Source organism: Macaca thibetana, chromosome 5 (genome assembly GCF_024542745.1).
Source record: "Macaca thibetana thibetana isolate TM-01 chromosome 5, ASM2454274v1, whole genome shotgun sequence".
Taxonomy (NCBI): domain Eukaryota; kingdom Metazoa; phylum Chordata; class Mammalia; order Primates; family Cercopithecidae; genus Macaca; species Macaca thibetana.
Window position 1 is genome coordinate 61,894,541 of NC_065582.1, and position 26,839 is coordinate 61,921,379.

General features: G+C 36.2%; 1 protein-coding gene across 2 annotated transcripts in view; it reads right to left on the reverse strand.

Moving 5' to 3' along the window:
• SLC25A31 (solute carrier family 25 member 31) overlaps positions 1 to 26,839 on the reverse strand; it is a 33,192-nt gene that overhangs the window by 940 nt on the left and 5,413 nt on the right. The window contains exons 2-6 of one of the 2 annotated variants that reach the window (XM_050792366.1): positions 17,863 to 17,990; positions 7,389 to 7,506; positions 4,562 to 4,716; positions 2,993 to 3,118; positions 2,056 to 2,179 (exon numbers count right to left, since the gene is read on the reverse strand). In XM_050792366.1, the coding sequence (XP_050648323.1) occupies positions 2,056 to 2,179; positions 2,993 to 3,118; positions 4,562 to 4,716; positions 7,389 to 7,506; positions 17,863 to 17,990 (651 nt within the window). The remainder of the gene's footprint in view (positions 1 to 2,055; positions 2,180 to 2,992; positions 3,119 to 4,561; positions 4,717 to 7,388; positions 7,507 to 17,862; positions 17,991 to 26,839) is intronic. The other variant, XM_050792365.1, reaches the window with a different exon arrangement.

Here is a 26,839-nt window from a genome sequence, read left to right on the forward strand (position 1 = left end):
CTTTTATCTTAAGATAGTCTTCTATTAGCACTAAGGATAGATAAGATAAATACTGTGTTGAGTAGCACTGTGTTAATAGGCATATATGACGACTGTCCCTAGTGGTTAGAGAACATTCATACTTTTCAGGCACACTTGAAAACTGACCATACATTAGGTGTAACAAATGTCAAAGGATGTCATCACATAGACCACGATTTATCCTCTCACTACACTGCAATCAACTGAGAAATCAATAGCAAAATAGAAAAATGCCATATGGGCTACGCATGGTGGCTCATGCCTGTAATCTCAGCACTTTGGGAGGCCGAGGCAGGAAGATCACTTGAGCCCAAGAGTTTGAGACCACCCTGGGCAATATGGGGGCAAAATGCCATCTCAACAAAAAATACAAAAAGTTAGCTGGGTGTGCTGGTACATGCCTGTGGTCCCAGCTACCCGGGAGGCTGAAGTGGGAGGATCACCTGAGCCTGGGAAGTCAAGGTTGCAGTGAGCCATGATCACATCATTGCACTCTGGCCTGGGCGACAGGGTAAGACCCTGTCTCAAAAAAAAAAAAAAAAAAAAAAAAAAAAGGAGGAACAGAGGAGGAAGAACCCTGTGAAAACACAGGAAGAAGATAGCCATTTATAAGACAAGGAGAGAGGTCTTCAGAGGAAACCAAGTCTGCTGACATGTTGATCTCAGACTTGTAGCCTTCAGAACTGTGAGAAAATAAATTTGTTGTTTAAGCAAAACACTTTTGTGGATGATACCGGCCCTAGCAAACTAATACACACACACACATATATAAGACATCATATTCCCACTTTTTTTTCTCTGTACTATTGTGAGATTACGTTGCAGACATCATGCCCTTTATCCTTAAACACTCAAGTGCATATTTTCTTATTTTTTTTTTTTTTTTTTTTTTTTTGAGACAGAGTCTCGCTCTGTTGCCTAGCCTGGAGTGCAGTGGTGCCATCTCAGCTCACTGCAAGCTCTGCCTCCTGGTTCACACCATTCTCCTGCCTCAGCCTCCAGAGTAGCTGGGACTACAGGCACCTGCCACCACGCCCAGCTAATTTTTTGCATTTTTAATAGAAGACGGGGTTTCACCATGTTAGCCAGGATGGTCTCAATCTCCTGACCTCATGATCCGCCCGCCTCAGCCTCCCAAAGTGTTGGGATTACAGGCATGAGTGCATATTTTCTAAATATTAGGCTCGAGTGCGTATTTTCTAAATATTAGGATATTTTCTTACATATCCAAAGTACAGTTATCAAATTCAGGAAATTTAATACCATTGACCCAATCCATAGTCTACATGCATATTAATTTTCCATTTTAAAAAGTTTCTCAATGTGCTAAATTAGAACTAACTATAGAAAGAGAAGAAACACAGACATAAATGGAATAACTAAGTATTATCCTGAAATGAAGTAACAGGTTAGTTTTATCCTGCCAGATTGCTTACTGGTCCTTCCAGGGCCATTCTGTAGTCAATAAAAATGAGGATAATGATAGTAACTACACCTCAGTGTTTTGAGAATTTAATGAGTAAAAAGTATAGAATTCTTAGGACAGTATAAAGCATATAATAAGCACAATATTACTATTCTAGTTTTCTGACCTCATTATTTTCACTTGCCCTCATAAAACTTATGACCTGGCTATACTGAACTACTTCTCAAGCCATATTTCTGTGTACGATTTTCCCCCTATGCTTAGAATGTTCTCTCACTGACTGAAGTAAGCCTACTCACTGAGATTTAGCTCTCTAAGAGACCATGTCTGATCATTTTAAGCGTCTGGGCAACCCTCCTCTATGTATTCCTGGAACCTACACACATTTGTATTTAAACCATTAACTGTTGTCTTCAATATTAGACTATGAATTTGGGGGCAGATTTTGTCTTTTTCTTTCACCAGAGCGTAGCATAGATAAAGCATGCAAATATTTGCTGAATGAATGAATGCAATAAGTACAGGTTGGTATCCCTTATTTGAAATGCTTGGAACTAGAAGTTTTTTGAATTTTTTCAGATTTTGAAATATTTGCTTTGTATACTTACCAGCTGAGCATCTGAAATCCGAAAAGCTCCAATGGGCATTTCCCTTGAGCATCATGTTGGTGCTCAAAACATTTTGAATTTTGGGGTGTTCTGGATTTAGGATTTTCAGATTTGGGATGGTCAACTGGTAATAACAATAGAGATCAAATTCATCAAAAATTTGGTTTAGGGATTTATATTTAGAACATAAACCATTACAAACAAGTTTTTGTCCTTGGAGTCAAAATTATTTACTTTCTTAAAAATATATTACAATAAACAATGAAATATTTCAATGGCTCATGACTAGGCTCATTCTACTTAATATAATATTTCAGTTAAGATAGATATACTCGGCCGGGCACAGTGGCTCAAGCCTGTAATCCCAGCACTTTGGGAGGCCGAGACGGGCGGATCACTAGGTCAGGAGATCAAGACCATACTGGCTAACATGGTGAAACCCCGTCTCTACTAAAAAACACAAAAAACTAGCCGGGCGAGGTGGCGGGTGCCTGTCGTCCCAGCTACTCAGGAGGCTGAGGCAGGAGAATGGCGTAAACCCGGGAGGCGGAGCTTGCAGTGAGCTGAGATCTGGCCACTGCACTCCAGCCTGGGCAACAGAGCCAGACTCTGTCTCAAAAAAAAAAAAAAAAAAAAAAAAAAAAATAGACAGACATACTCATCCAATTTCTGCCATAACTCTCTACCTTCCAAGCAATATATGCTACAGGAATAGTAGGTATTTCTGTTTTGATGGTAGGTGAGGAAGAAGCTTTGCTGGCTGATGGTTATTTTAGGATAGGAAAGAATATAAGACAGAATACATCATGTATTTATTTTAGCTAAGTAAAACAAATGATCTATGCCTTTCAGCCAAAATTTCTCTTAAATTTGACTATACCCAAATATCAGAGATATTAAAAACTCAACTAAGCTTAGAAACAATAACATAAAATACCTGCATCATCATACGTCTTCTAACTGTGTCAAAGGGATAAGAAAGTATTCCAGAGCATGTAGTCACAACTTGAGCAATGAAAAAGGAGACAAGAAATGGAGTTTTCTTTGGCTTTGGTAATAAACCCTAGAAAAGAAAAATGTACCAAGTAACTATCCAAATTTCTAAAATATCTTAAATTCGTAAGTTAAAGGATAATTTTTATAAATATATGAAAGAGGGTCCAATTATACTTAAAATGCAATAAAAAAGCTGGATTTAATAGTAGCAGATCAACAAAAAGTGGATTGCCACACATGACTATATTTCAAAAGTATATTTCAAAAATATAAAGCATATTTGCCATGATAAGAATTTGTTACTAATGCACATAAAACTAGGGAAGGTAGCAGACATTGACAAGAAAGAAGTTCTTCCATGGCTCTTCCTTGTGGGGTTGAAAAAAAGTGAAAAAAATGCTTGCTTTAATCATCAACACGTATTTGATGAGCAGCTTTAAAACCTTAAGCTAGTGGAAAAACGTTCCTAAATTTCACTACTGCAGGTGATAACAAAGAAAACTAGAGACAGAGTATGCACATAACATTTTTTATGATTAAATAAATGTATGAGATCCTGTAATTTTCATTAACATAGCAGTCTAAAAAATACACTAAAAACTGATCTGTCCAGATTTCATTACTTCGTTTTGGAAGCATTATAATGTAGGCATCAAGAACATGGGTTTTTTTGCTTGCCTTTAACAAGTAAATTACTTACCATTCCTAGGCTATTTACTTAGCAATTCCTAGGCTATTTATCTTTAAACAAAGGGGGGATTTTATTTTTTTATTATTTATTTTAAACAACTAGAAATATCTTTATTTTCTTGTTTTTTTTTTTATTTCAATAGGTTTTTGGGGAACAGGTAGTGTTTTGGTTACATGGGTAAGTTCTTTACTGGTGATTTCTGAGATTTAAGATGTAAAGTACTTAAAAAAGATTCCTAGAACTAAGTAATAGCTAAAAATTGGTAGCCATTATTACAATTTTTCTTTTTCCTACCACATGGAAGTGTTCTTAAAATCTGAAATGAAAAGGTAAATTGCAGAACAACCTGGAGAATACAACACAGAATCTAACAGTATCCAGGAGATAACCAAGCTACAGTAGCATTTATTTAATTAATTTGCTTTGCCTACTTCTCAAAATGACATTTGATTATTTGCATATAAAAAGTGATAATAGGGTTAATATGAAATCAGAAAAACTGCTAGAAGATGCCTTTCCATATACCAATGATTTGATTATGATGTAAGCTTAATTAGCATGTTTTTCATTTGCAATGTGATGTATAGTGAAAACATCTCAAAAACTTAGATACATGCTATATAACTAAAGTCAGATCCACACTGCAGTTATAATTTAATTAGGTTATGGCAAAATCATGATTAAGCAGAATTTCATGTCTCTATTTCATCACTGATTTTTATTTTTATAATTAAAAGTAACATATCTGCTGAAAACATTACTAATTAAATAAATGGAAACCATATATGTAATATGTCCAAGTTAAAGCCCCCAGATTACCTTAACTGTGTCATAAGCTCCAAAATAAGAGGCTCGGTACACAATGATGCCCTGTACTGAAACACCAAACCCTTGGTATAAACCAGCAATTCCATCTGATTTTGCTATTTTCATAATACAGTCACCTAAACCCTTGAATTGTCGCTCTTCAGGACCTAAAATAAAGCCATTTAAAATTTATTAGCAACATTATATATCCAATAAACACTTTAATCAAAATAAACCTTCACAGATCTAAATGGTCTGAAATTCCCACTTACAAATCTAACAAAGAAGGCACAAATCAAAATCCTCCCATTCTTTTACAGATAATCAAGATTTCAAGTAATATCTCAAAAGAAATTATGGAAAATATTAATCTCTCATGAAAACAATTTACTTCAAACAACTTGCCTTAAAGCATTTTATTAAAGTTACCAGAAGTTACTAATTGAAGTTCAGAAAATAATTTGAAATGGGCCAGGTGAGATGGTTCATGCCTGTAATTCCAGCACTTTGGGAGGCCGAGGCAGAAGGACTGCTTGAGGCCAGGAGTTCAAGACCAGCCTGGGCAACATAGTGAGACCCTGCCACTACAAAAAATAAAAAAATGTTAGCCAGGAGGCTGAGTTAGGTGATCACTTGAGACTAGGAGTTGGAGGTTTCACTGAGCTATGATTGTATTCCAGCCTAGGCAACAGAGTAAGACCCTGTCTCTATTAAAACAAAACAAAACAAAACAAACAAACACTTAGAAATGAAAAACTCGACAGGGCACTGTGGCTCACATCTGTAATCCCAGCACTCTGGGAGGCCGAGGTGGGTAGATCATGAGGTCAGGAGTTCAAGACCAGCCTGGCCAAGATGGTGAAACCCTGTCTCAACTAAAAATACAAAAATTAGCCGGGTGTGGTGGTGGGTGCCTGTAATCCCTACCCAGAGGCTGAGGCAGGAGAACTGCTTGAACCTGGGAGGCAGAGGCTGTAGTGAGCTGAGATCATGCCACTGTACTCCAGCCTGGGTGACAGAACGAGACCCTGTCTCAAAAAAAAAAAAAAAAGAAATGAAAATCTCTGGGACTGCTGAAAAGCAAAAAGATAAAGCTAAAAACTTGTAAGGATAGTTTAAGATAGTTAACATTTCACATGAAGGGGTCATATTTTTCTAGTATTTTCTGGTTTTATTTTTCTTTTCCCTTGACCAAGAATTCCTTGACAATATTTTAAAACTATTATACATGTACAATGTAATCTTCTAAAAATAAACTAAATCCTCCTGATTTGAAAGAGAAAATAAAACTATGGGACTTAAAGCAAGATAATATTGATTTATTTTACCTTTATTAATAAAAATAAAATTTCAACTTCCAGTTAAATAGATGAAACTCACATTTTTATTTTTGTTCAAACTGCCACCCCTTCTGAGACATTTTCTGATCACTTATTGAAAATTGGTATCACTCTCTTCTAACGTTTTTCCCTAGCATTTATCATTCAGTGACAATATATTTTAGTCATTTATTCATTTATTATTACTTGTATCCTCCACTAGACTCTTAGGTACACGAGGCGTGAGCTCTATGTCTTATATGGGGGGTGGGGTGTGAATATGTGTGCATATATATACATATACACACACACACCCTGTATCTGCAGGCACCCTGTAATCCACAAGGCACTCAATATTTGTTGAATGAATCTCTGTACCCTGAAGAAACTCTATTACATTAACAATAATGAAATAAAACAGGTTTAAAGCCAGATAGGCCAAGAAGAGAACATGACAGAACGAAATCCACAAAATTTTGCCAGATGGAGAGAATAGGGAGGAGTGGTAACTCACCAAATAGAGCAGAAAAAGCTGAACCTATTTTCTTACAGAGGAAGATATTGTTGGGAAGCAAGCCATTTGATCACAATAACCTCAGAAAGACTTAGAAATCAGAGGAACTAACTACTACTTCCAGGATGAAAGCAAAGGAGCAGGGAGATGCTCAATATCCACAACCTCACCCTGAGCAGCCAAATGACTTACTGTGCTGCCACCCACAGAACTGAACACAAGGTTCCAGATTTAACTGGGCCAGTTGTGTGATCTCTGCAAACACTCAAACACTGCAAAAAGACTCACATAGAGATATTTTACTGTGAAATATAAGATCATCAGGGATAGAAAGAAACTAAAAAGAAAAAACATATACTAAAGGATCCAGGGTAAGCAAACTGGTATCTTAAGAGCAACATCAGAAACTAGAAGTCAGGGTAATTTTTCATAATTGTGAAGGAAAATAATTTTAAACTCAGACTTTTATATATGTCTTACCCTTTTTGAGAGGGTAAGACAAATACTTTTTTTTTTAGATATGTAAGAGATTATTTTATTTTTTTCACTTTCTCAAAAAGTTACCAAATAACATACTCTTCCAAAAAAAAAAAAAAAAAGGGTGTAATAACAAAGAAGGGAAGATGTGATATTTAAGTAAGGATAGAGGCAAAGGGACTCCCTAGGATGAGACTTGTGCGTCTATCCTAGAAAGGAGCCATAGCTGAGACAGGACTAACTGCATGGAAAAAAATCTAGGAAGGGGTTTCTAGGAAGAAAAATGGGACTAAGTTATAAGCAGTTTTTAACACTCACTTTTTTGTTACAACAGGCTTTCCCTCCTTCCCTTTTTTAAGGGAAAAGCAGCAAGTAATATACTTTAGGCCCTATGCCTCTACCATTTGGTTGAGAATAAAGTTTGTAGACTTTATCTGGTAACACTATCATAGCACAATTAATGATAATAAATAACACATGGTTCCAAATGCAAAGAAGGGAAAAGTTAGTATTTCTAAAAATCTCATACCTTTTCCAATATCGACACCTAATCGGGTTCGGGCAAAATCTAGAGGATATACTACACATAAGGATGTTGCTCCAGCAGCTCCACCAGAAGCCAGGTTTGCCAAAAACCACCTCCAGAACTGAAACATATTAATTTAAAAGTGATTATTAAACCACAGAATCTAACTGTTTAAGATACCTGGTAAATTCTTGTTTTTATAAATGTTAAAACAACAGATTTATAAGCTACTTTTATAAAGTAAACATCTATAATAATGCATACCATGCTATCCAAAATATTTTCTCTTCACAGCCACATAGCCTTTGTTTCATGCAGTCTGGAAGACACAGTTTAGATGCTGACATACTGAAATTCCAGGATATTTTAATGTTCTCCAGCAAAGCAGCCCAAATTAGCAAAATAGGTCGCATAATCAACTCTTTACACTGCATACTCTTTTTTATTAATAGCTACATACATTCTTAATAATAGTGCTTGCTATGATTATATCAGGCACATATGGAGGCTTTAGTTGTGCCCTTTTACTGGGAAGGGTACAGTAAGTAGTAGTATGGCAAAAAACTGCAGTTACTTTTTGCACCAACCTAAAATACTTCATAATGCCCCAGCTTCACTTTGTAATTTAAATAGAATTAAATTTGAATAGCTCAAAAATATATATTTAATTATGTTCAAATGACAACATGGAAATTGGCAGACATCAATCATAACGTAGTTGTATGGAATTTAAGTTGGCCTCACTGGTCTACTAGTTCACATGAGCTATTGAAGAAGTATAATTATTTTTGATCTACATTTAAAATGTGCCCTCCCCAGGCTCAGTAAGATGCTTTTCAACATCTAGTGCTTATGGGAGAAGAAAGGAGTATCTGAATTGGAGCTGTTATGAAAAATCCAGGATATGAGGACACTGCAAGCATTAAATACATTAAAGTGAATAATATTCTAGTCATGCTCAATTTCTTGTTTTATTTTCTGGCTTTTATTTCTAACGATAAAGTGTCAGACAGCTTTGCAATTCTCAGTGTTCTCTAGTCCTGGAATGCCCTTCCTTTTTTAAACAAAAAAATAGTTACTGCTTCATGCTCTAATTCAAGTTCCACTTCTCTCATGAAATATCTGATCTCCAACCCATCTATTGAAACTGTGTATGATCATATCTTTTTCCCATAAATACTTCATCTCTGTCAGAGAATTAAAGTTGAATCCCATGACCAATACGTAAAACGTATTAACATGTTATAGACTCTTATTTTTTTTGAGACGGAGTCTTGCTCTGTTGCCCAGGCTGGAGTACAGTGGGGCAATATTGGCTCACTGCAGAGACTCTTATTTTTTAAATAGCACTTACAACCATTTTCTACTTTCAATTTATAAATATTTGTGTACATTTATACTCCTACAGACTATAAATTTCCTTTTCTTCTTTTTTTTTTTGAGACAGACTCTTGCTCTGTCACCCAGGCTGGAGTGCAGTGGCGCGATCTCGGCTCACTGCAAGCTCCGCCTCCGGGGTTCACACCATTCTTCTGCCTCAGCCTCCTGAGTAGCTGAGATTACAGGTGCCCGCCACCACACCCGACTAATTTTATATATATATATTTTTAGTAGAGACGGGGTTTCACCGTGTTAGCCAGGATGGTCTCCATCTCCTGACTTCGTGATCTGCCCACCTAGGCTTCCCAAAGTGCTGGGATAACAGGTGTGAGCCACCACGCCCAGCCCAGACTATAAATTTCTTGAGGTCAGCATTATTTTCCCTTAACAGCTATACTAAGTATAATTCACATATCATAAAATTCACCTATGTAAAGCATACAATTCAATCGTTACTATATTCACAGAGTTGTGCAACCATCACCACAGTTTAGAATATTTTCATCCCACCAAAAAGAAACCCCAGGCCTGTTACAAGTCACTCCACATCCTCCCTACCTCCGTCAGTCCTAGGCAACCATTAAATTACTTTTTGTCTCTAATTATTTGCTTACTTGGACATTTCATATAAATAGAATCACACAAGACACACTCTTTTGTGACTGGTTTCCTTCATTTAGCATAATGTTTTCAAAGTTCATCCATGTAGCAGTATATATTAATACTTCATTCCTTTTTATTGCCAAATAATATTCTATTTTAGGAACATTATCTACTCATCAGTAGGCAATAATGAGAAAACAGAGCAAACATACACATGAAAAGCAGGTAGAGAGAAAGACCAGGTGACTTGGGAGAGAAAGATGAGAGTATAGTTTGGTCCATAGAGGTTCCTGTAGTTGAAATTCAAGTGCCACTGTATCATTACAATAAATCCTCTTTTTCCTGAGGTAATCTGAGTCAATCTCTGCTTCTGAAAACCAAGCACGTCAACCAAACAAGATATGTGACATAAAGATTTATAAAGTAGACCTTAAGTTCTACTTAATCTTTTTTTCTTTCTTGATAAGAAAGAAGGCAGATCAATGATTTTTGGGGTGGATAATCATGTACTTTATCATTCAAACCAGGACACTTCCGATAGAGAAAGTGGAAGCTATGAAAAAACGACAGGGGCAGGCACAACATGTATAAACAGTATGGCCAATCTATGTAGTGATGGTAAGAAGGATAGAAATAGAGGGAGAAAGGCAGTAAGAATCTGCCCATGCTGAGTGATGATCCTGCATTTATGTAACAAAACCTGTCCCTCCACAAGTAAGATTGAAAATAAAACAGACCCATAAGAGGTAGTATGTATATAAGTATAAATGAGTTTTGGTTGTTGTAAGTTAGTAATTTAAAGTATTACTATATTGGTGTTTTTTTTTCTTTCCCTCAGGCTGGAGTGTAGTGGTGCAATCTGTGCACACTGCAAGCTCTGCCTCCCGGGTTCACGCCATTCTCCTGCCTCAGCCTCCCGTGTAGCTGGGACTACAGGCACCCGTCACCATGCCTGGCTAATTTTTTGTATTTTTAGTAGAGATGGGGTTTCACCGTGTTAACCAGGATGGTCTTGATCTCCTGACCTTGTGATCTGCCCTCCTCGGCCTCCCAAAGTGCTGGGATTAAAGGCGTGAGCCACCACGGCCAGCATACTATATTGCTAAAAGAAGAGGCACAGAGAAGAATCAGGAAGGGAGAAGAAGATGAAAGTCTGAGAGTTCTGAGGAAAAATAATCCTATTTATTTTTAATTGTTGACAAATACTGTGTGAAAAGACTCAATGATGCATCAAACAACAAATGCCCTGAGACCAAAGTTGTTTAAAACAACTTGTCTGGACAGGGAAGAGAGCTGGGAACAGCTCTAGTCTTCCCCATTGAGGGTTGTGCTGAAAGCTGCTAATGGGTGGCTGAGGAGCAGTTTATGCCCAGGCCCAGCTGAGGCTCATCCATTCTAGTCGCCTCAGGTGAATTTAGGAGTTAGATTGGAACAAACTAGCAGAGCAAATGCTTTAAGCTCTGAGTCCTACTCTCCTTATCTGTACCTTTTGCGTAAAAATAACTACCTCAAAGAGTGAAGTGAAAATTCAGTGAAACAATACATAGTAGGCACATGCTTCTCTTACCATTTTTAAAAAAACTTTTTATTTTGAGATAATTTTGGATTCACATGTATCATAAGGAGTAATATACAAAGAGACTATAAATCATTCAACGAATTATCCCCAGTGTACCAGCATATCTGTAGTACAAGAAATGGACATGATAAGGCCTACCCTATTCAGATTTTGTCAGTTTAACATGTACTTAGTTGTGTGTTTATTCAGTTATACACAGTTTTGTCACATGTTCAAATTGGTCAACAGTTCCACGAGAAGGATCCCTCATGCCACTCTTAAAATCACAGCCACTTTTCTCCCCCCTGGCAAACAGTATTCTTTTTTCCATCACTATAATATCATCATTTCAAGAATGTTATATAAAAGCAATCAGACAGCATATAACCTTTGAGATTGGGTTTTTCCACCTTAAAACCCAAAGCTGGTGCACATATCAAAAGTTTGTTCCTTTTTTGTATACTGATAAAATATATACAAGATTTACCATTTTAACTATTTTAAGTATACAATTCAATGGCATTAAGTATGTCTGCAATGTTGTTTAAACTTTGTCACTCTTTCCAGAACTTTTTCATCATCCTAAACAGAACTCTGTAACTCATTAAACACTAATTCCCCATCTCCCCTCTCAGTAGTTTAACAGAGGTTAACCACTTGTTAATTTATAATCTGCCTTCTGTCGCTATGAATTTGTCTATACTAAGTACTTAAGTAGAATCATACAATATTTGCCCTATCAAAACTTTGTTCCTAGACAAGAATGTCCACTCTCACCATTTCTATTCAACACAGTGATGAAAGTCATAGCCAAAGCAATCAGGCAAGAGAAAGAAATAAAAGGCATCCAAATAGGAAAACGGGAAGTCAAATTACATGAGTAACTTAACCAAGGAAACCCTAGATATACCTCTCAAACCCTAAATATACCTCTAGACCTGATAAATGACTTCAGTAAAGTTTCCGGATACAGAATCAATGTACAAAAGTCAGTAGCGTTTCTACACACCAATAGCATTCAAGATGAGACTCAAATCAAGAACTCAATCCCATTTATAGTAGCCACACACATACACAAAAAAACACATAGGAATACATTTCACCAAGGAGGCGAAAGATCCCTACAAGGAGAACTACAAAACATTGATGGAAGAAATCATACATGACACAAACAAATGGAGAAACATTTCATGCTCATGTACTGGAAGAATCAGTATCATTAAAATGACCATACTGCCCAAAGCAGTTACAGATTCAACAGAATTCCTATCAAATTACCAACATCAGTTTTCAAAGAATTAGAAAAAAGCATTCTAAAATTCACATGGAACCAAAAAAAGAGACTGAATTGCCAAAAGAATCCCAAGCAAAAAGAACAAATCCATAGGCATCACATTACCTGACATCAAACTATACTACAAGGCTATAGTACCCAAAACAGCATGGTGCTGGTACAAAAACAGACACATAGACCAATGGAACCGAATAAAGAACCCAGAAACAAGGCCACACACCTACAATCAACTGATCTTTGACAAAGTTGACAATAATAAACAGTGAGAAAAGGACACTCTATTCAACAAATGGTGCTGGGAAAAATGGCTAGCCATATGCAGAAGAATGAAACTGGGTCCCTACCCTTCACCATATACAAATATTAATTCAAGATGAATTAAAGACTAAAATTAAATGTAAGACCTCAAACTAAAAAAATCCTAGACAAAAACCTAGGAAAAATTCTAAACATTGGCCGTGGCAAAGAGTTGATGACTTAGACCTCAAAGGCAAATGCAACAAAAACAAAAACTGACAAATGGGACTTAAAGAGCTTCTGCACAACATTCAGTGGAGGAAACAGACAACATGCAGAATGGGAGAAAATATGTACAAACTATTCACCTGACAAAGGATTAATATCCAGAATCTATAAGGAACTTAAATAAATCAACCAGAAAAAAACCAAATAGCTCTATTAAAAAATGGGCAAAGGACATGAACGGACATTTCTCAAAAGATGACATACAACTGGTCAACAAACATATGAAACACATAGGAATATGAAAAAATGTTCAACATCATTAACTGATATGGTTTCGCTGTGTCCTCACCGAAATCTCGAATTCTATCTCCCAGAATTCCCACATGTTGTGGGAAAGACCAAGGGGAGGTAACTGAATCATGGGGGTCAGTCTTTCCTGTGCTATTCTCATGATAGTAAATAAGTCTCATGAGATCTGATGGGTTTATCAGGGGTTTCCACTTTTGCTTCCTCCTCATTTTTCTCTTGCCACCATCACGTTAAAAAGTGCCTTTCACCTCCCGCCATGATTCTGAGGCCTCCACAGCCATGTGGAATTGCAAATCCAATTAAATCTCTTTTTCTTCCCAGTCTCAGGTATGTCTTTATCAGCAGCATGAAAATGGACTAATACACTAATCATCAGATAAATGCATATTAAAAGCACAATGAGATACCATCTCACACTAGTCAAAAAGGCTATTAAAAGGTCATAAAATAATAGATGTCAGTCATGTGCAAAAAAGGGAATGCTTATACATTGTTGGTGGGAATGTAAATTAGTTCAACCCCCATGGAAAACAGTATGGAGATCTCTCAAAGAACTAAAAATAGAACTACTATGCAATCCTATTACTGGCTATCTATCCAAAGGAAGAGAAATTGTTGTATCAAAAAGACAGCTGAACTTGTATGTTTATCTTAGCACGAATCACAATAACAAAGTCACAGAATCAACCTAAGTGCCCATCAACGGTTGACTGGATAAAGAAAATGTGGTACATATACACCATGGAATACCATGCAGCTTTAAAAAAAGAATGAAATAATGTCCTTGGCAGCAACATGGATGCAGCTGGAGGACATTATCCTAAGTGAATTAATACAGAAACAAAAAATCAAATACTGCATGTTCTCACTTGTAAGTGGGAGCTAAACAGGGGGTACATATGGACATAAAGGTAGAAACAATAGACACTGGCAACTCTAAAAGTAGGGAGGAAAGGGGGGAAGGGTTAAAAAGCTACCTGTTGGGTAGTATGTTGACTACTTGGTTGATGGGTTCAACAGATGCCCAAACCCCAGCATTACACAATATGCCCATGTAACAAACGTGCATGTATCCCCTGAATCTATTATTTTAAAATTTTCTTCCTTTCTATTGCTGAGTAATATCCCATGATGTGATTTACCATAGTTTAACCATTTGCCTACTGAAGGACATCTGAGTTGTTTCTAGATTTTGCCTATTGCAAGAAAAGCTGCTATTGAACATTGTGTACACTGGTTTTTGTATAAACATAAATTTTCATTTCTTCAGGATAAATTCCCACCCAAAAGTGTAAACATGCATCATATGGTGGGTGCATGTAGTTTCTAAGAAATCGCCATACTTTTTTCCAGAGTGGCAATGTCATTTCACATTCCACAAGCAATGTAAGAGTGATTTGGTTTCTCTGCACTGTGACCAATTTGGTGTTGTCATTATTGTAGGTATTTAGTGATATCTTACTGTGTTGTATCAATGACTTAAAAAATTTTTAGGTACAATGGCTAAAAGTATCAATGACTTAAAAATTTTTTTAGTTGACAATTGTATGTATTTATGGGGTACAATGTGGAATTTTGATATATATTTATATTGTTGAGTGCCAAGCTAATTAACATATATATCGCATACTTAAATTTTTGTGGTGAGAACATTTAAAACCTACTCTTTTAGCAATTTTGAAATATACATTATTATTAACTACAGTCTTATGGTGTACAACAGAGCCCTAAAACTTATTCCTCCTGTCTAAATGAAACTTTGTACCCTTTGAGCAACATCTCCCCATTCCTCATCTCCCGACCCTCCATCCACCCCAGAAACCACCAGTCTACTTTGCTTCTATGAGATCAACATTTTAAAATTCCATATATAAGTGGGATGTACAAAAGTCAGTAGCAGTATTTGTCTTTCTGCACCTGGCTTACTTCACTTAGTTGGTTATTCCACGTCACAAATGACAGAATTTCTGTCTTCTATAAGGCTGAATAATATTCCACTGAATACATACATTTTCTTTATCTATTCATCTGCTCGTGGACACTTAGGTTGCTTCCATATCCTAGCTATCGTGAATAATGCTGCAATAAACAAGACTGCAGATTGTGCAGATCTCTCTTCATCATGCTGATTTCAACTCCTTTGGAAATATAACCCAGTAGTGGGACTGCTGAATACTGTGGGAGTTCTATTTTTAGTTTTTTTTTTTGAGACGGGGTCTTGCTCTGTCACCAGGCTGGAGTGCAATGGCACGATCTCGGCTCACTGCAACCTCCACCGCCTGGGTTCAAGCGATTCTCCTGCCTCAGCCTCTCTAGTAGCTAGGATTACAGGAATGCACCACCACGCCAAGCAATTTACAGATTCAATGCTATTCCTATCAAATTACCAATGTCATTCTTCACAGAACTAGAAAAAACCGTTTAAAAATTCATATGTAACCAAAAAAGAGCCCGAATGGCCAAGGCAATCCTAAGCAAAAAGAATGAAGCTAGAGGTATCATTTTACCCAACTTCGAACTATAGAACTGGGCTAAAGTAACCAAAACAGCATGGTACTAAGGCCAATGGAACAGAATAGAGAGCCCAGAAATAAAACTGCATACCTACAGTCATTTAATCTTTGACAAAGCTGACAAAAACAAGTAATGAGGAAAGGACTCCTTATTCAATAAATAGTGGTGGGCTAGCCATATACGGAAGATTAAAGTTGGACTCCTTCCTTACACTATATATAAAAATCAACTCAAGATGGATTAAAGAGTTAAATGTAAAACCCAAAACTAAAAAAACCATGGAAGACAACCCAGGCAATATCATCCTTGACATAGGAATGGGCAAAGATTTCATGAAAAAGACACCAAAAGCAACTGCAACAAAAGCAAAAATTGACAAATAGGATCTAAACTTAAGAGCTTCTGCAAAGTAAAAGAAACTATTAACAGAGTAAACAGACAACCTACAGAATGGGAGAAAATATTTGCAAACTGACAATGGTCTACTATCTAGCATCTACAAGAACTTAAAAAAAATTTGCAACAGAAAAACAACCCCACTAAAAAGTGGGCAAAGGACGTGAACAGACACTTTTTTAAAAAAGACATACACATGGCCAACAACCATATGAAAAAGGCTCAGTATCACTGATCATCAGAAAAATGCAAATCAAAACCACAATGTGATACTGTCTCATAGTCAGAATGGCTACTATTAAAAAGTCAAAAAATAATAGATGGCGAGGTTGTGGAGAAAAGGGAACACTTATATACTGTTGGTGGGAGTGTAAATTAGTTGGACCATTGTGGAAAGCAGTATAGCGATTCCTCAAAGAGCTAAAAACAGAAGTATCATTACTGGGTATATACCCAGAGTAACATAAATCATTCTACTATAAAGACACATGTATGCGAATGTTCATTGTAGCGCTACTCACAATAGCAAAAACCTGGAATCAACTTAAGTGCCCACAAATGGCAGATTGGATAAAGAAAATGTGGTACATATATAACATGCAATACTATGCAGCCATAAAAAAAAAATCGTATCTTTTGTGGGAACATGAACAGAGCTGGAGGCTATTATCCTTAGCAAACTAATGCAGGAACAGAAAACCAAATACTGCATGTTCTCACTTATAAGTGGGAGCTAAATGATGAGAACTTATGAATACAAAGAAGGAAAAAACAGATATTGGGATCTACTTTAGGGTGGGGGGTGGGAGGATGGAGAGATGCAAGAAAAATAACTATTGGGTGCTAGGCTTAATACTTGAGTGATGAAATTATCTGTACAAAAAACCCCTGTGACACGAGTTTACCTATAAAGCAAACCTTGACATGTACCCCCAAACCTAAAATAAAAGTAAAAAAACCTCATGTAGCTACATAAGATCCAAATCTTAAACCTTCCAATTCTAAGTCTAGGGAATTTTCTTGGTTACCTTTCTACCTGCGTCCCCTCACCCCGCCCCACCACCCTGGCCAAAGCGCAAAGCATTCAATGAACAACTTAATAAAATAGAACTGTGAAAAAAGGGAATACAGAGCATAAAAGGAAATTTAATGAAGCAGCAACAAAGAAATGTTCTACAAAGACTTGCTTTTAAAAAACCTTCTAAGATAGCTTAGTTGGCTGAGGCAGGAGTGGGAGGTGAGGAATGACAGTGAGAAAAAGACAAAAGATGAGGGGGAAGGGAGATTTTGTAAGAGTGAGGGGAAGATCTCGGGAGTAATGTAGATAGTATAGTGTATTGGATACAACCAAACAAATAGAAATCAGAATAAATGACATGTAGTTTATATGAGTAGGAAAGTTTGAAATTGAGATTTTGTAACCCAGGGAGTAATTAGTTTGAAAACCAAAAATTATCCTTGCAATAAAAAGAATTCTCTAGTTTAAATTTATCATTTTCCAGTTTTGCTCAATTTGGACTTCCTATATGCTTTAATCTCACCTAAATATATCTTTATTCTCAAAGAAGAAATAATTTACTTCTTCAGGATATAAATTACCTCAGTAATAGGAACTACGTACTTGTTGATTTCTTTCTGTGCTTAAAATAAGCAGACAAAATGCTGTGTTTCCCCAGTGCAAAACAGTGATAAGATGAAATTACATTAAGTGTAATATTTATTCAAAAAATACTGTCTTGAGACAAAAGATCCCTTACGATTTTTGTAACAATACACACTTATTATTTTTTCCCACTACTTGAGCACCTTCCCCCCAAATAAAACATTACAGTTAAGACAAATCTAACCATTTTAAAGAAAATTGTAGAGATAGTGAAATATATTTACATTGGATAGGAAATTTATATTGGATGGAAAATTTCTATATTGCAAGGAAAAAGTAAAAAAAATATAATTACCTGTTTTTCTTTATTAACTCCAGACATGAACAGCTGCTTGTATTTGTCCTTAAATGCAAAGTTTAGAGCTTGTGTTGGAAAATACCGAATAACATTTGCCAAATTGCCACGCCAAAAACTGAAGAAACCTATAGAAGGAAACATACAAATACATAAACCTACATTGTATTATTATTGAACAATTGCCACAGTTTTAACAAATTTAGCGATATGAACTTCTAAAACATACTCTTTCTTATGAGAAAAAGTTTTCTAAAATGTGTGTCTCCATTGAAAAATAAAAAGGTAGTGTTAACTCTATTGCACCCCATTCCATTTTTAAAAAAATTTCAAATAAAGAGCTTTGAATACCTAAAAACTAATGGAAAGTGGTATCAGTTGAATATAGGGCTCTTTACTAGCAGAAAAACAGAGCTCAGTAGTATTTGTCAAAGGCTAGTAACCCTTAGGCTCACTCCCAATTCCTGATGTACAACACCTATGGTGGTAAGGCTGTTATACAAATGAGTATGACAGAATAAATCCACTTACTGATTTGTACATATACTTATGAGAATGAGAACAGGATAAAATAATCTAAAGTGCCCTTATCTTTATGATCTGGAACCATTTTTGAATGGGTGTTAAAACTTATCCAGAAAAGGGATCCATTTCAATTCTAGGCAGTTTCTAGACAACTGAGGAAGAGATTGGAAGAAATCTTTGAGGCCTGTAATCTCCCTACCTGAATTCTCCAGGGACTGACCAACCTTGGGGAATATAATTCATTGTGTACCCCTTAAAATTCAGGACTATCCTTATGATATAGAGCTGCCCTAGAGCATGGCAGGCTAGCTCTTCAATAGCCTTGGTTGTTTTCACTAGATTACAAATCGTAAAATGCTTTGGCCTTGCTGTTCTGAACAGGATACCTCTAGCACCAGTTTGGAGAATACCCAGAATCAGTCTTTTAAAAATAAAGATTCAAAAGAAAATAATCTCAGTTAACTGGGGTAGTGCTCAGAATTGAACAAAGTTAGATTAGGTAAGTACATAGAGGGAAAGATACTTATTTGTTAAATAAGTAACATTAACCCTGTGGGAAAAAGTAAAGAATCTTGGTGAACCCAAGGCTGAATATAAAGTGACTGCACAAAAACAATTCAGAAGCATATTTAATGGCAAAGAAATAATCTGACTCCAACAGCTGACTCCATCTTTACTCGGGTATTCAACATGTGATGGTAACAACTACTACTTACTGAGCATTCACTATACGAACCAGTCACTGGCAAAGAATTTACATGTATATCATTTAATCAATTATGCTTATTATGTAGGTTCTCTAACAGCACCCATTTTAAGTATATACAAAGTGAAACTTTAAAAAGTTTAAAAACTAGGCTAGGTACAGTGGCTCACGCCTGTAATTCCAGCACTTTGGGAGGTCAAAATGGGAGGACTGCTTCAGTTCAAGAATTCAAGACCAGCCTGGGCAACACTGTAAGACCGCATCTCTACAAAAAATTAAAAAAATAAATTAGCCATGTGCAGTGGCACATGCCTGTAGTTCCAACTACTTAGGAGGCTGAAGTAGGAGGATTTCTTGAGCTGAGGATGTAGAGGCCGCAGTGAGCTATGATCACACAACCACATTCCAGCATGGGTGACAGAATGAGAACCTGTCTTTAAAACAAAAAAAAAAAAAAAAAAAAAAAAGAAAAGAAAAAAGAAAAACTGTCTGAGGATTACTAGCCAACCAAGATTTAAAATCAGGCTTTCTGTCTGACTCCAAAACTCTACTCTAGGCCTGGATTTCTGGAGAAACAAATCACAGAAAAGTTCTAAAATTATTATAATAGATGCTTTATTAAAAAAGAAACTGCTCTAACAATTTTTGAACAGGAAGATAATTAAAAAGTTCACAAATACGTGGAAATTAAACAACATGCTCTTAACAACCAATGGGTCAAAGAAGAAATGAATAGGAAAATTAAATCTTGGGATAAAACTGAAACACAACATACCAACACTTATAGATGCATCAAAAGCAGTTAAGAGAGAAGTTTATAGCAATAAATGCATGTGTTATAAAGAAGAAAGATCTCAAATAACCTAATATTATACCACAAGGAGCTAGAAAAAGAACAAACTAAGTCCAAAGTTAGAAGAAGGAGGGAAATAATAAAAATTAGTGTTACCGAAATGCCAAGGGTTTAGTCTAGGTCCTGCTGCTCATTGCACAGAAAGTCAATCATAGAGACGATGCGTATTACCAGGGAAGAAGGCTTTTTTGGGTGCTGTGTCTGAGGAGAACAGATCAATCTCAAATCCATCTCTTTCACACACTAAAATTAGGAGTTTATATAGCAGAAAATAAATGCAACTATGTGTGGGAAAGCAAGAATTAGGGAGGAATAAGAAGAATGACTTGGTCAACAAGTAATCAATCAGGCAATCATGACAGGTGAGGGGTCAGTGTCTCAATGTACAGATGTGGTGATCTGGTAAGTTTCTGTTCCTTGATACTATCTGGGAGGCCCAAAGGTTGTTTTCCTGAGAAAGGAACTCAGATATGACAAATACGAGTTTCTCAAGTTTTAAGACTGAGAAGGTCAATTTCTTGGTTTATTAATGATAAACACTAAACATCAGTTCCATGGGCCAATTGAGCTGGTTTCAATGGCAGAAATAAATGAAATAGAGACTATAAAAAAGAGAAATATCAATCAAATTAAGAGTTTATTTTTTTCAGATCCAGTGCTGGTTGGTATTTTATTAGAAGAAGATAAACAAAATTGACAAACCTCTAGCTAGACTTAAGAAAAAAAGAGAGGAGACTCATGTAAGTAAAATTATAAGTGAAAGAAGATACCTTACCACTAACACTACAGTAATACAAAGGGTCATAAGAGATTGCTATGAACAATTATATACCAAGAAATTAAATAATATAGATGAAACTGATAAATTTATAGAAACATAATCTACCAAGTCTGAATCATGAATAAATATTTGAACAAACAATGACTGAATCAGTAATCACAAACTTAACAATAAAGAAAAGCCCAGGATCTGATGATTTCACAGCTGAATTCTGCTAAATTCCTTTTACAAGGCCAACATTACCCTGGTACCAAAGCCAACCAAAATACTACAAGAAAAGAAAATTGCAGGCCAATATTCCAATGAACAAACATGCAGAAATCCTCAACAAAATACTACCAAATTGAATTCAATATAGTGATAAAAGGCTCATTCACCACAACCAAGTGGGATTTATCCTTGGGATGCAAGGATGGCTCAACATGCACAAATTGGTAAATGTGATATACTACATTAACAGAATGAAGGACAAAAACCATATGAGCATCTCAAAAAATGCTGAAGAAGCATTTGACAGAATTTATCTTTACCTAATAAAAACTTTCAACAACTTAGGTATAGAAGCAACGTACTGTAACACAGTAAATGTCATATATGACAAGCTCACAGATAACATCATACTCTGTGGAGAAAAGCTGAAAACTTTCTTCTGAGATCAGGAATAAGACAAAGGGATCCACTTTTGCACTTCGATTCAATATAGTACCTTAAGTTCTAGCCAGAGTAATTAGAAAAAAAAAAAAAAAAAAGAAAAGTATCCAAATTGAAAAGAAGTTAAACTGTCTCTGTTTGCAGATGACATGATCTTACATACAGAAAACTCTAAATATGCCAACAAACTATTAGACTAATAATTCAGTGAAGTTTCAGGGTATAAAATCAACACAGAAAAATCAATCACGTTTCTATATACTAACAATGAACTACCTGAAAAAGTAATAAAACAGTATCATTCACAATAGCATAAACAAAACATTAGGAATAAATTTAACCAAAGAGGTGATAGATCTGTACGCCAAAAAGTTTTAAAAAATTGATGAAAGAAACCAAAGAGATCTCCAGGCATTTGGAGCACCCACTCACCTAGATGAGCAGCCTGAGCCACCCTACCCTTTCTGTGCAGAGATTGTGGTGCCGTGGGACCCTCTCTGCTCCATACACAGTCAGATCTCCAGGCATTCAAAGAACCTGCTCACCTGCATTGGCAGCCTGAGTCACCCCACCCTTCCTTTGCAGAGATCTGTGTGGAGGGGGCTTTCTCAGCTTCACACTCAGGCAGGCAGAGCACCTACTTGCCATGATCAGCAGTCTGAGCTGCCCCATCTTTCCTGAGCAGACATTGTGGTGAAGTGGGGCTGTCTCTGCTCCACAACCAGGCAGATTTCCAGGCATTCTGACCATCTGCTCACCTGAATCATCAGCCTGGCCCATCCTTTCTCCCAGTAAATAAGGGTTAAGTATATATGTAGCTGTGTTTGCCTCAGTTGACTTAGCTGTACATGCCATCTACTGGCCTGTAGGTGGGATCCCATAGCCCATAGAAGAAGAAAAAATCCTACCTTCATTAAAATGACTACAAAAATTGGAAGCACTAGTGTCCCCAGATGAGAAGGAACAGGGCAAGAAATCGGGCACCACAAAAAATGTGAATGTAACACCACCAAAGGATCACACTAGCTGTCAAGCAATGGTTCCTAGCCAAAATGGAAACTCAGAAATGACTAAGAATTCAAAGCATGAATTGCAAGGAAGCTCAACAAGATCCAAAAGATGGTTGAAAATAGACACAAACTTCTAAAGTAATCTGGGAAATGAAAGAAGAGATAAACATCTTCAAAAGAAATCAATCAGATCTTATGGAATTGAAAAGCTTACTTAAGAAATTTCAAAATACAATTAAAAAATTATCAATTGACTGGACCAAGCAGAAGAAAGAAATGCAGAGCTTGAAGACTGGTCTTTTTAACTAACCCAGTTAGACAAAAATACAGAAAAAAAGAATTTTAATAAATGAACAAAGTCTTTGAGAAATATAAGATTATGTAAAGCAGCCAAACCTACAAGATACTGGCATTCCTGAGAGAGAAAAAGAAAAAGCAAACAATCCAAAAAACATATTTGATGAAATACTTCAAGAAAATTTCCCTAATCTTTGTCCAGATATGAGAAATCCAGAGAACACCTGTGAGATACTGGACAAAATGAACATCACCAAGGCATATAGTCACCAGAATGTCCAAGGTCAACACTAAAGAAAAAATCTTAAGGAGAGCTAAAGGAAAAGGTCAGATCATGTACAAAGAGAAACCCGTCAAGCTAACAGTAGCCTTCTTAGCAGAAACATTATAAGCCAGGAGAGATTGGGGTCCTATTTTCAGCATTCTTAAAGAAAAATTCAAACCAAGAATATCATATCACACCAAACTAAATTTTATACATGAAGAATAGATAAAATCTTATCCAGGCAAGCAAGTGCTAAGAGAATTTGGTTACCACCAGACCAGGTGACAAGAGATCCTTAAGGGAGCTCTACATATGGAAAGGAAAGAAAAATATCCACTACCACAAAAACACTATTAAGAACATAGCCAAGAGACCCTAGAAAGCAACCACACAATATAAAATACAAAGAAACCAGCTAACAAATTCACAATATGATCAAAACCTCACATATCAAATATTAACCTTCAATGTAAACATCTAACCAGCCCATTTAAAAGGTACAGAGGGACAAGTTGGATAAAAAACAAGATGCATCTGTCTGCTGTCTTCAAGAGACCAATCTCACATGTAACGACACCCACAGGCTCAAAGTAAAGGGTTGGAAAAGGATCATGCAAATAAAAAACAAAAAAGAGCAGGGATCATTATTCTTATATGAGATATAACAGAGTTTAAACCAGCAAAAATAAAAAGGACAAAGATGTGCATTACATAATGAAAAAGGTTCAATTCAACAAGAAGATTTAACTATCCTAAATATATACATACCCAACATTTGGACCACTCAGATTTATAAAACAAGTACTTCTACACTTACAAAAAGACTTAGCCAGTCACACAATAAGAGCGGGGGACTTTAACACCCCACCAACAGCATCAGACCATCAAGGCAGAAAATGAACAAATAAAATTCCACACTTGACCATTCGAACCTAACAGACATCTACAGAATACTCCACCCATCAACCAGAGAATTACATTCTTCTCTTCTACACATGGAACATACTCCAAGATTGACCACATGCTAAGCCATAAAGCAAGTCTCTATAAATACACAAAATTGAAATTATACCAACCATACTCTCAGACCACAACAGAATAAAAATAGAAGTCAATATCAAGAAGATATCTCAAAACCACAAATTATATGAAAATTAAACAATTTCAGCCAGGCATGGTGGCTCACACCTATAATCGTAGCACTTTGGGAGGCTGAGCTAGGTAGATTGCCTGAGCTTAATTTGAGACCAGCCTGGGCAACACGCTGAAATCTATCTCTACTAAAATACAAAAAATTAGCTGGGTATGGGGGTGCATGTCTGTAGTCTCAGCTACTCAGGAGGCTGAGGAATGAGAAATGCTTAAATCCGGGGTGGGAATTGCTTGACCCTGGGAGGCCAAGGCTGCACTGAGCTGTGATTGTGCCACCACACTTCAGCCTGGGGGACAGAGTGAGACCCTGTCCTAAAAAAAAAAAATTGAAATCAGCTGTTTAAAGGAAAAAACTAATAATCTGGCTCTTTTGAAGCCTATTTTACACATCACTTTTTAACTATTAATGGCCACTTTGGAAATGGCCAATTCAGCTGACTGGTATGAGATATTATGGGTTTCAGACTAGGAGTTATTAGTTATAATTCTGTAATTATGATTATATTGCTGAGTATATAAAAATGAGTATCATATATAATAGTAGTACAAGCCAGGCATGGTGGCTCATGCCTATAACCCCAATGACTTGGAAGGCTGAAGAGGAAGAACTGCTTGAGGCCAGAAGTTTGAGACCAGCCTGAGTAACACAGTGAGACCCTGTCTCTAAAAAAAACAAACCCCAAACAAACTTAGCTGCCATGGTGGCATGGCCTGTGTTCCCTGCTACTGAGGAGGCTGAGGTGGGAGTTCTTGAACACCAAAACTCCAGGCTGCAGTTGAGTCACGATTGTGCCCTGCAGTCCGGCCTGGGCGATGGAGCAGGACCCTATCTAAAAAAATAAGTAGTAGAAAGGTTTGTAACTTTGACTAGTGTACTGAACATAAACAGAAGGTTTTAATGATAAAGACATCTGGAAACTAACATGAGACCATGATGACAGAGTGTCAGATTTATGACTAAAGAGGTTTGCTAGAGTTGGCTGAAGAATGTGTTCCTTCGAGAAAAATTGTATTTGCACGAATAAAACCATTTATATCAAAAGAAATGTCAATATCTCAATGAAAATTTACAAACAAATCCCTAGAAGTGTAATAGGAAAACTGTTAAAGTAGTACAGCGGCAATTCTTAATGGGTTAGGCCAGAAAAAATACAAAATCTCACATACATAAAATAGTTTTACATAGATGTCACAGAATTCTTGAATTCCCTGAAGCTCCAGGTGTCAGGTTAAGAACTCATGTTTTAACCTCTTTTGCCATAGATCACACTAAAACATCTTATTCTTATTTCCTTCTTTGCCCCTGCTGTACCTTGCTGTTAGAAACTCCAATGTCCCTGCTAAGAGTACAACGCAGGAGGAGCCCCTAAGTAAAAATTCTGAATGCATTTCTAACTATATTTGGGAGTCAGGTTTCAGCGTTTTAATTCAACTCTACTTAGATATGCTATGCACTACATAGGTTCCAGTTCCCTTGGATAGATTACAAAATCTACTCTATGTGTAACGCAAGTTTATCCCAAATTATTTCATTTACAAATGAACATCTGGAATACATGTTTACAAATTCAGGAACACACACATACACATTAGTTACAATTACTTGAGCACTAACTATGGTATAGACACACGTTGAATATTTTACATGCATTATCTTCTTTAATTCTCACAACTACCATATCACCATATCAGATAGGTATAGTTACTATACCAGTATACCGCTGAGGAAACTGGGGCTGAGAAAGGTTAAATAAAAACTGTTCAAAGTTACAAGGTATGGGAAAGGCTGAGACTTGGTTCTAGGTCCATTTAACTCCAGGTCTAGTGTTACTGCACTTCTAATGCCGCTATATAAAAATCCATTTTGGATAAAACAGTACTTTTTGGTTAGAATAAAACAAGGTTAAAGCAGAAGTGATACAATGGCAGGAATGTTTTGACTCTCTAGTCATACAGAATAAATGGATGGTTTCCTAATATAGATCACAAAATTGGTACAGAAAAATATAGTGATGTTGACCTCTTTCTCTGTTAAAAGTAAAAATAAATAAATAAAAGTTTAAAAGTTTCTGACCTAATTCCTAAGAAAAAAATTTCTTCGATATTTAAAAAGGATGAGAAAAACCTGCTCTGAACCTAATTTTGAACAAATAAATAAGAATTGAAATAAAAGGGACAGGAAAAAGTTACTGGGCCATTTATTGGCTGGCCTTGCCAAGAACAAGAATGTTAGGCATATTTGGATACATAGTCTAAACCGACTTTTTTTTTTTTGCAGAGAAGGTTCAACATCTTTTGATGATATGCCTATCAGTTAAAAAAAAGTCTGCATGACTTCCAAATAGTATACATTAATAAATTATATACCTTTGCAACTATACTACCATATTATGTACATCTGTAAAACATACCCAAAATATAAATTAAAGAATGAGATAAAGATTTTTCATTTAAAAACTTTTATTTGGTACCTCCTCCAGAGCAGACATTTTGTGCCTGCTGGAGATAGCATTAGGAACAATGTTCCTGATCTTACGGAGCTTACATCTTAAGAGGGAGGGACCAGGAAGATAGGTAGCAAATAACTATGTCTGTTAGCAATAAAAAACTGTAAAGAAAAAAACAATATATGAAGATTGGAAATAATAAAAGGCTATTTCGATAGCGTTGTTAGGGAAACTTGAATGTTAGATGATACTAGAGCAAAGTTAAATATTTATTTGAAAGATGAAAAACA